Source organism: Nansenia antarctica (assembly GCF_963989245.1).
Source record: "Nansenia antarctica genome assembly, chromosome: 14".
NCBI classification, from domain to species: domain Eukaryota; kingdom Metazoa; phylum Chordata; class Actinopteri; order Argentiniformes; family Microstomatidae; genus Nansenia; species Nansenia antarctica.
In genome coordinates, this window is record NC_137684.1 from 25,366,494 (window position 1) to 25,378,073 (window position 11,580).

Here is an 11,580-nt window from a genome sequence, read left to right on the forward strand (position 1 = left end):
TACAAGTACAGTGCTTGGTCCATCAAAACATTATATGACAAGTGACATTCTTCAAGGGTATCTTTAATGGACTGATCGATAAAACATGTAGTCAGCCACATGATAGTGACCTCCCACAACTTCTCTAAAAAACGGGAGAGTGATATGAATGTTAAAGCAGCACGCCTCCATAACCGTTTCCTCCACAGTGAGGCCCTGACGTGTTTGTAAACAAGGTGGTGATTCCAGGGGGGTATTCCATCAACGTCACTAAAGGAAAATCCAGGTTTATTTTTGATAACTCTCTTGAGACGTATCAAAATAAACCTGGGTTTTCCTTTAGCGATGTTGATGGAATACCCCCCGGGTAAGTCTAACTAACTAACCACCACATTATTGGAGTTCTGCGTAAAACTGCCCCAAAATCAGGCGCGCGTCTGTGTCACTGTGGGCAGAAACAGAGAATGAGGAATGCAGCTTTCAGTATATCATAATGTCACATTAACATGGGTATATTGATGTTTTACAGATACTGTTCCACAGTGGTTATTTTGGAACATGCCCAATGTGATGACAACATAGATATAGCTCCTAGAAAACAAGCGACGTCGTCTCCGCCCGAGTCAGCCAAAACAAACTTTGACAGCGTTTTTGCAGTGACGTTTAAGACTGATTCGTGATTGGTGGGTCGTAACGTGCTGACTGACATAACTGATAAAAAACGCGGTTCGGGAAGTTCTCCTGACACGACGGTAAGCGCAAGTATCACAACGTAGTTTAGCATCGAGTTAGCGCCATTCAAAGTTAGCCATTTTGCGCTGAGCTAACTCGATGCTATTCTCTTCAGTTCTCCATGTCTGCTGCCCCCCTGGGTGGTCGGACTACTTTTCCGTCTGAGTCTCCGTCTCCTTTCTCCTGGTCCGGGGTGGAGAGGTGCTCCAGCTCGTAGCGGCCGTACAGGTCGGCCGGCTTAACGTCCGTCTCCGTCAACGTCTTCTTGTGTTCACGGATCTGTTGGAGCTGGTGGCCGGCGTACTCGGGCTTGGCGGTCAGGGGTCCTACGGGCACCTCCATGGCCAGGATGTCTGCCACCATGTAGGGCCGGAGCCACCCCACCAGAGGGGTGCTGCCTGGGGTGTAGTGGGTCTGACGGTGGTAGAAGAGGAGCCCGTCCACCTGAGGACACAAGAGTAATATAATATATATCCTATATACGTATGTATGCCATTAAATGTTAGCTGACGCTTTTATCCAAAGCAAATTACAAATGCATACATTTCAGTATATATGTTATGGTACATGTGGGAATATGGTACATGTGGGAAAACTAACCCTAGGGAAAACTAACCCTAACCATAACCCTAGTTTTCCCACATGTACCGTATTCCCACATGTACCGTAACATATATACATTAACATTTTGGAAATTTAGCAGACGCCTTATTCCAAAGTGACTTTACGATCGATACATTTGACTAAGCAAGTGAATCGTCAATTCACCAGTCGTAGCAGGAAGAGTGATCAGTTAGTGTCCTGCTCTAACCACTGAGCCACAGAGGACCACAGGGGAGTCATCTCTGTTGAACTGACACACCACTACAACTGCCTCCTGGTGACTGACTTGGGATCTGCACTTTCTACCTCAGCTGTTGTGAGCTGGGTGGAAAAACAAAACCTAGACACGTTTTTTTTAATTTTATTTTAAAGCTGGGGAACAACTGGACACTCGTTAGGAGTTGGAGGTAGAGCAATCTCAGTGGAGCATTTTGCATTTATTCCATGAATATGACTTCACATTTTCACTAAAGAATGACCTTAAGAAAAGTTAAAATCACAAATGGCTGGAGACCTATTTCTAGTAAAATGTCATTGTAGGTGCTCTTACGTTGAAGCTGTATTCAGTTGCAAGTGCTTGCTGGATGGACTCTGTTGAGCAGGTCGTGCTTTGAAGACTCACAAACCGGAACTACAGAGAAAAACAAGCAAACAGGAAAAACATGGTCACTTATACACATGTATAACACATTTTAACACCCTGCCAACATTTAAACAGGCCCTCAAAAGCCACCTCTTCAAGCTCGCCTTCACCAGTTAACCCTCTCCCCCTCCCCTTCCCATGTGTCCCCAGAACTACCTTAATTAGGCCCCTATAGGCTACTTTCTTTTATTTCTTTTTTGTTTCTTTTTATTATTACGGTACTACTCGATCTTCTCTTCAGTTTGTAAAGTGTCTTTTAAAGTGCTATATACGTTTAATGTATTATTATTATTATTATTATTATTTTAGAGGATGTGCAATAGCTGACCATTGGTTAATGCTATTCTTCTGACTATAATAGTCTGATTATCTCTGATAGGGTCTATTTTCCAACTGCAAACAGAAATGGTGCATAAATCCGAAGAGACTGCAGGCTGCTAACGAACTGGTCATCATTCTGGCCATCTGGAAAAACAATGGGAACGGCTCAAGAGAGTAACTGAAATTTGCTAGCGTCACGTCCAGTCAATCCTCTGGTCGGCTGGCTTGAGAAACTGTGATGAGCAGAAAAGCTTTTGGAGCATTTTAAACAATTGTAAACAATTAAAGTATGTAACCTATCATTTCCCCAGAAATTATTTTAGATTTTTTTGTGAGCCTTTATGTATGGTGAGAATTCTTTGGTCATCCACAATATACTGTAAGTTTTCCTTGGCCTCCCAGCCTGATTGTGATTGGTGAGCTCACCAAATATTTATTTTTAATGATGTTACAAACTGGTGATTTTCACAAGGCTATGCTTTTGGCTATTGTTTCTATGTTTTACCGAATTAAAAACAAAGCTTCCTCGACTTTCATTGACCTAATGTTGGCAAATGCAAAGCCTAGAATCACACTAACTAACAAACCTGAAACATATTCCAGGCCCATCACTTTTGGTACCCTGAAATAGGGGGACTATGTATACAAAAGGTTGTTCTAAATGGCGGAACCAATATGTCCACAAATACCCTCAATTAAAATATTTTATCTCATTTGTTTGATTTCAAATCCTTTGGTAGTACAGAGCCATAAGAAGAAAACATGTTTCACTGTTCCATTACTTACACAGGGCACTACATGTAGAAGGAGAAGTATTTTTTTACTCTTGGAAAAAATATGAGCACTTACAGGATTCCGTTTGACGATGTCTGACAGGCCCTCTGACTCCTGGACCTTCGTCTGCAGCCAGTAGAAACGGAACTCGGTCTGTTGACGGGATAACAAACACCATCAACAAACCTGCCTTTGAAATCCCAAAATAAATGAAGTGTCAACAAGGACATCAGTAGCCTGGAGGCAGGTCAGAGGTCACTGTGCCAGACTCCAGTGTCTCTTTTATGCTTTTATGCACGTTTTATTTCATGTCTTCGGCGCAAATCTTTTCAGACCCCACTTTGGAGAAAGATACGACCTTGCTTCTCTCCATTGGAGCCGATTCAGCAATAAAAGAGTGTAAACATGTGCTATCTCTCAGTCCTTACCGGGCAGTCGTACACAGGATGGCCCCTCCAACACATGACGTCCAGGATGTAGTACGTCCGGTCCACCTCACTGTAGATGCAGTCTAGGATGGTGTAATCTGCACATAGGACATCAGAGGGAACATGCATATTTAGTACATCCATTTTTTGCTTGGGTTTATGGGTAGTTTGCACGCAGTCAACTTGCACTGGTGGAACAGACTTTACTTTTGCGTTAATCTCTCTGAAGGGACCTAAAGCCTGGTACACACAAAGATTTTCTAAATCTTAACAGATTTTGTATCTGAGAGAGACCCCACACATGAAGATAAAAAAATCATGGATTGAACAGTTTTGATTGTATTGTATGCGAGGCAGCCATGTGCGACAGGGCAAATAAAGTGCAGCAGAACGAAAAGAGGAAGTCAGCTCGCTTCTTGATTGGCTACATTCCATCCACTTTTAACCAAAACAAGCTGATATAACTCCTATTTTAGAGACTCTACACTGGCTTCCTGTTAAGTTCAAAATAGATTCAAGATTCTGCTTGTTTATAAAACACTATATACACTGGCACAGCACCAGAATATCTGAAAGACCTTTTACTAGCATATCAGCCCAATAGAGCTCTCAGGTCTTCTGACGCTGGCTTTCTCTGTGTACCACAAAGGAAGATACTTGGTGAGGCTGCATTCTCATTTTATGCACCCAAATTGTGGAATGCACTGGCAGTTTACATTAGGGATGCAACCTCAGCAAATATTTTCAAGTCAAGACAACATTTAACCCTAACCCTTTTAATATTGCCTTTAAATGACTAAATAATTAAATTATGATTCTATAATGATTAAAGCACTTTGAGCTGCAACATTTGCAGGAAAAGTGCTATACAAGTTATTATTAAAATTGAAGCCTTTTTCTCCAATTAACAAATTGAAATTCAATTCACTTCCGAAATTAAAAAGGCGCCAACCCTAGTGCCCATATACTTTTGTTATGTCAGAGTCACTGCTCTGGTGTACAATTGCCAAGTTTGTGACCTTAATAATCCAATAATCGAACTGGGCCATTTTGATGTACCTTTCCCCATGGCAGAGTTGTGTCTATTCCCCCCAGGCAGCAGAGAAGGGAAGCGGTTGACACAGTAGCCGCTTTTCGTGTATGCTGCAGTGGATCCCTTCACCATGTAGAAGAAAGAGGAGAGAGAAAACATTGTCAATGTACCTGGAAGAATCATGTATCAGCAGGGTTCGACATTAACGCTTGCCCGGGGCAAGTAAAAAATTTGCCGGGTTTGTTTGCGCGAGCCCGATGACGCTGCTGGATCCTGGATACGTTTACCTGTGTGCAGGAAGAACAACAGACGGAGCAGGCGCCAGACCAGACTAGATGATCGTGGAGTGAAGAGATTATTAAAGCGTACGCGATGTGACGGGTGATCGACAGGCGCGTACGCTTAAATTTTTCTCCACTCCACAATCATCTAGTCTGGTCTGGTGCCTGTGTCGTCTTGTATCCAGGTTCCAGCAGCGTCGTCGGGCTCGCGCTAACAAACACGGCAAATGTTTTACTTGCTCCGGGCAAGCATTAATGTCGAACCCTGAATGGACATGGAGGAATCATGTATCAGTGGTAATCAATTGAGATTTCGGAAAGTATAAAGCTTCAGTGTTGCCAGACTGGTAGGTGTGTCAGACACATGCATAATCAATATGTGACAGCAGCTGGTGAAACCGGGAACAAGTCAGCAGCCAATTTAATGTTCTGACTTTTATTCTGAAAAATGTAAATACATTCAGTGTTGTAAATCAATGACACACTCGCTTGTCAACTAACAGCTTGTTTTGTGAGCCTACTAACAGTGTAAAGTAGTGTCGTAGTTAACTAGGTATAGTAGTGGAGATTACTCACCGAATCCATTGCATTGCAATGTTTTGGCTTGACTAGTGAGTGTGTCATTGATTTTCAACAACGTTGAATGTTTTTCAGAATAAAAGTCTGAACGGATTTCACCAGCTGCTGTCACATATGATAGACTGCGGTGTGGTCTGTGGTGTCTGTTGCACCATGTGACATGAAAATAAAACGCTGATTGGTTCCTACCTTGGAGGCGACGATGAGCGATCTCTTCCCTATGGGACAGACGACCATCAGCCAATCAGTGTCCAGATCCACAGGCACCTCCACCAGCCACTCAGACAGCATGAGCTGAAGAGGAATAGAACCACAGATCACATTGTAAATAGTAAATGGATTGCACTTATATAGCGCCTTTATCCAAAGCGCTTTACAACTGCCTCTCATTCACCCATTCACACACATTCACACACCAATGGCAGCAAGCTACCATGCAAGGCGCCGGCCCGCTCACTAGGAGCAATTTGGGGTTCAGTGTCTTGCCCAAGGACACTTCGACATGTGGCCAGCCGGGGCTCGAACCGCCGATCTGCCAACCTTGCGATCATTAGATGGCGGCTCTACCTCCTGCGCCACAGGGCTCCTACAGTTCTGTTTAAGTGTAGAAAATAACAGAATCATGTAAACATGTAACTGCAGAACGTTTATGTTAATGTTTTAGCCCCTTCAAAACACTTGTCATTCATGCTCCAGTGATGAATGATATCGGAAGCCTAACTGTATTTTGGGGTGTCAAATGTCAGCTGTATACTGGAGTATATAAGGGTTGAGAGAAATGTTTATCTTTGTAATGCCTGCGCCCTCTTCTTGTTATATGAAATCATATATTTTCATACTATTCTACAGTATTAGTTTAATTAAAAAGCATATGAGCTCAAATGTTTACACATGTACTATTTAAGTTAATACTGCTAGCATTGGGAAACAATCATGGCTGTCAATGAATTCTTAACTCTCAAATTTGAAGGATTAGATTAGATTCTACTTTATTGTCATCGCAGAGTACTATACAACTAAATGTAGTTTAGTATCCAACCAAAAGTGCAAATAGTGATATAAAGCCTAGCATAAACAGAACAAGAATTGTAGTGACCTTGAAATGAAGTTAGTTATATATGTTACGGTATATGTGGGAATACAGTACGTGGGAAAACTAGGGTTAGGGTTACTTGCTACATGTTGGCATGTCTAACCCTAACCTTAACCTTAACCCTAGCACCTAACCCTAACCCTAGTTTTCCCACATGTACCATATTCCCACATGTACCGTAACATACATATATATTTGTTTTAGTTTTTTTTACAGCGCAAAAGAAAGTTGCCATGACTGAGCACTGACCTGGTTGGCGTAGTACTTTGGCAACTTCCTCTGTTCAATCTCCATCTCCTCTCCCTCTGCATCCTTTTCCTCCTCCTGCTGCTGCTGCTGCTGTTCCTCCTCCGGCTTTTTCTCAACATCTTCCTCACCATCGCTGTCTGCCTCAGTCCAGTCCCCATCAGCCAACTGCCGTGCATGGTTGACATAGTTCAGCCTTTTCCTAGAGACAGTAAAGCAAAGAGTTAGTCCTTGCATCCAGAGTTCTGCTCAGGCATTTATTTGTGAGTGGTCACATTCTCCCAGCCCCGTCTCTCAACGTTACAAAAACAAGTAACTGGCCAACCACGTCTGAAAAACGAATTAAGAATTGTATTTAGGCATACAGCAGTGTTTCCATAACACGTCGGTCTTAGGTGGCTCCAAACTCCCTTGAAGCCTCAACTTAATAGCTAGTATGAACACCAACATTTTCAATCAGAAAAAAACACATTCTTTGAGATGGGAGACAGCAACAGAACAAGCAAGGCCCACATCATGACTTGAGACTTGGATGCCTGATCCATATCCTAGTCAGGTGAAACACTAACTTATGAGCGAAAGACTAACGGATGAGTAAACTGACGCTTTCTGCAGATCTAGAAAGCGCCGCCGTCGCTCGCTCTGCTCCAGGACGCTGAACTTCGACTTGTACTGGGCCAGCCGCGGGTGGGGGGCGGCCGTACTGTTGTGCTCCTTGGAGACAGCGAAGCTGGCTGAGAGGGCTTGGGTGAGGTCATCCATGGTGAGTCTGCAAATCAACACACAAAATAGGCTTTATGAGTGAATTAGGAGGTGAACAGACAGTTGTATGAAGTTGCTACTCTATTCCAGTGTTGGGGAGTAGTTCCACTACATGTAGGTCAACTATCAGTTCAACTGCTTTTGCAGTAGCGTGGTGGTAGTTCAACTAAATTCAAATCCTAGTAGTTTTTCCTGTAGTTAACTACTTTTCATTGAGCATTTTCCCATGGGTTGTTTTTTGAGGGTAAGCCGAGCTGACCCTATTCCAAGGAGTCACCCTAGTCCAACGCAAGGAGGTCAAAGGTCTCAGTGAGCCATCTAGAGCCAGAGCTGATCAGTAAAACCCAACTTATTTCGACTGCCTCCCTTTAACAGAGCAAACCGATTACATTACATTTGACTTCTAGCACCTCTGTGTGAGTCATTCTAAGCTTTCTATGGGTGATTATATTCTATTTGGGTGCCATTTTCGCACTGTTCCATACACATTGTGTGAAGAGATTAGTTAAAGATCAAAACATAGGGTTATGTGAAGGTAAATGATTCTATTCAGTGTGAAACACTTTGTAACAACTTGACCAACAACACTTCAACTCAAAACAGTCTTGCTAGCTGTGATAGCAGAGAGGATGGTATAGCTTTGCTAGCTAGATAGCTAGAGCCAGACAGGTATCTATGCAACATGAGTGTAGCTATAAAGCTCTATATTGTCTAACAAAGTCAACAGTTACACGGTCGTACACATGCATATTCATCAGAGTTGCTGGCTAAGAAGAGAAGAGAAGTGTTCAAACTACCGGTCGAGGCAGAGAAGGTCCAGACGGGAGGCTGAGGAGGAAACTGAGATGTCACGTTGGCGCAACGATCTGTGTTCAAATACTGGAGCTCCGCCCATCTACTTCCGGTCACCGTGAATTATAAAGTCCTTCAAAATAAGAGCACCCAAGTTCAACTTTATTTAGTATTCAATGAATGAATGAATGAATGAATGAATGAATGAATGAATGAATGAATGAATGAATGAATGAATGAATGAATGGTCTTTATTGTCATTGATACAGTACAGGTACCATACAACGACATTTGGGAGGGGGGGCTCCCCTGGTGCTAGGAAAAAAAATACTAAAAACAAGAAGGGAAAAGAGCTGGTTTACATAAATAAAGGCTATGTACACTATCCACTATACTATACTACTATACTATACAATAAAACACTGTGCTGTACTCTATGCTATGCTATAAATATCCTAACTTTTCCTATATCTGAACCTTATGTACACAAGGGTTGTAATTTTGTATTTAAACATGGTAAATCGCCATCAAGGAACCACAAAGAATATATGCTAATCATCTTAACATATAAATCACAACCATGTCATATTTGCTATAGTATTTCCCCAGTAAGGTTTGTTCCTGAAAGCAAATTATTATTCTGAAATGGTATTGCCCCCAGAATAATGGCCTGTACAGAACTATTTTTCAAAGATTTAAATTAATCTTTTGTTCCACTCTACTCAGGTGAGTTTGAATCTAAAGCAAACTCTATAGACTGCAGTATAGCCAGCAACATTTGCAATGATATTGCTTAAAATATTCATTAGATTCAAACCTGATCTGATCACCCGATCCATTCTAGAAGTGCTCCCAAGTAAAGTGGTAGGCTACCAGAGATGTATTGAAATTGTTGAGAAATAGTTATTCTGTACAGTCCAGTTTATGCACATATAACAGCCATGTGTAAAAAATTACATGTAATTCCACCAACATGTACATTTTAAAGCTTACTTTAGCTTAGTTGCTTTTAAAACATTTTTGATATACTTTCTGTTGGGTAATTTAATTTGTGCGTATTTAAACAAAACATAAGAGGAAGAGGAAAGAAGTGTTCCCATGTTTTAATTCGCACTTTTATTTTTATTTTTAAGTGGCGATACAAGAAACCGGAAGTGTTCATGGAGCTAGATGGAGCGACGCAGGTTGTTCGCATGTGTTTTCTGTTTTCTGTTGGCCGAGTAAAGAGTTCTCCGGAGTTACCTTCGCTCACATAGAATGATGATGATGTTGTTTCTAGCAACAAACCCAAATAAAGGAAATATTTAGTCGCATTGAGAATACATTTCAATATTCTACTACTAGGAAAACTTTCAACTAGTTCCAAATGATTCGTCATCCTGCGTCATCATCACCATCGTTATCGTCATCCTCATCCTGCCGCAACAACACTCCAACTCCTCCTCCCCCTCCTCCTCCCCCCCTCCCCCTCCTCTTCCTCCTCCTCCTCCCCCTCCTCCTCCCCTCCTCCTCCTCCTCCCCCTCCTCCTCCTCCTCCTCCCCTCCTCCTCCTCCTCCTCCTCCTCCCCTCCTCCTCCTCCTCCTCCTCCCCTCCTCCTCCTCCTCTTCCTCTTCCTCCTCCTAGTCCCCCTCCTCCCCTCCTCCTCCTCCTCCTCCTCCTCCCCCTCCTCCTCCCCCCCCTCCTCCCCCTCCTCCTCCTCCTCCTCCTCCCCCTCCTCCTCCTCCTCCTCCTCCTCCTCCCCCTCCACCTCCTACTCCTACTCCTCCTACTCCTCCTCCTCCTCCTCCCACTGGCTCGATCTGGTGTGATCAGTCAGGCTGGAGGATGATGTTCAATATCCGAACCTACTGTATGTCCCAAATGTCTATTGCTCTATCTTTATTTTGTATTGTTATTTATTTTATTTTTCTCAATGATTTAATTGGCACTGAGATGCTGTAACGCTTGAATTTCCCCTCGGGATCAATAAAGTACCTATCTATCTTGTCTGTCTGTCTGTCTGTCTGTCTGTCTGTCTTTCTGTCTTTCTGTCTTTCTGTCTTTCTATCTATCGTCATCATCATCATCATCATCATAGTACACTTGCTGTAGCCTACAGTATGTAAATGAAATACATTTAATTTAATAATACATTTATTTTATAAGGCGCCTTTCATGGCACTCAAGGTCGCCGTACAACAACACATTTAAAAACAGTTACAAAATTCAAAATACAAAATACATAGAAATATACAGTATAAAACATATCTTAGGCCTATAATATGTTATCATCATCAATGATCGATTACAGTTATTAGTCAACATCAAACTGCTTTGGAGGACCAGTGTTCATACATAAAGGCACCATCATTGATATGTTGTGCAATCATTTCTAAACAACAATAATATTTATTCCAGAGAGGGAACACTAGTAATAGTATGACACGACAGGGGCAGTGTGGAGCTGCTTTCTGTTTCTCTGCCTCCCAGATAAAAGGATAATGGGACCTCAACCCCTGTTGTCCATGCCTAACGTAATGGAAAGACTTACTTTGTTGCAGGACGTGGAGGAATAATCACTAAGAAACAGAGAAATAGGCCCATGTGCTTATCTGTCTAGGATCTGTTTCTTTAGATAAATGCGTATTCAAAATGAACAGATCAAGATGCGCAGAAAGCTGTTTATTAATATTAACACGGGAAACGGAGCGCGTTTCTGAAGGAATGTGGATGGAGAATGCAGTGGGTCCGGGACACCGTGACTGATCTCTCTCAGTGGTTCCTCCTCTAACCCACGGCCACTTTGTCTTTGTCCTGGGAAACACAATATTCAATATGTTGCTCATGTGTTGATCAACATGCATGTGGGATGTACAGCAAGTCTGGTTTGCAGGATTGCCTCCAGGGATGCCGATGGAACGATTCCTCCAGGATTACAAGACAACGACCATAATCGTTTCTTCTAAATTGCGTTTTGGTGAAAACAAACACGTTTGTAGTGAACCGGTGTGATGTTGAGCATTGTTGCAGTGTGAGAAGTGAAAAGTTGCAGTGAAAGCAGGTTAAATGCGATAAAACGCAAGTTTCTGCAAGTTTAAAGGTAAAACTTTGATATCATCAACAAAGAAAACGCTTGTAAATTGAACATTATCAATAGGAATTTAACTGATGTAGCGACTAGTCGGTTCATAGCCGTGTTATTAAACAAATATATAAAGCTTATAATTGACATTTGTGGCTGGAAATTGTAATATTGGCCACAATCTGTAATATTCTAAGCGTTAATAGGTAGCCAAATCTATCCTTGGATTAAAACATGAGCAAGAGTCGTGAT

General features: G+C 42.2%; 1 protein-coding gene across 1 annotated transcript; it reads right to left on the minus strand.

The window, feature by feature from the left end:
• Window positions 1-417: 417 nt before the first annotated feature.
• snupn (snurportin 1) lies at window positions 418-7,486 on the minus strand. The gene is made up of 8 exons (XM_080545002.1): window positions 7,317-7,486; window positions 6,716-6,914; window positions 5,563-5,667; window positions 4,540-4,636; window positions 3,481-3,578; window positions 3,128-3,205; window positions 1,865-1,945; window positions 418-1,155 (listed from the first exon to the last, which is right to left on the minus strand). Exons 1-8 carry the CDS (start codon window positions 7,472-7,474, stop codon window positions 823-825), a joined length of 1,149 nt encoding a protein of 382 aa, XP_080401128.1. The 5' UTR covers window positions 7,475-7,486; the 3' UTR covers window positions 418-822.
• Window positions 7,487-11,580: the final 4,094 nt, after the last annotated feature.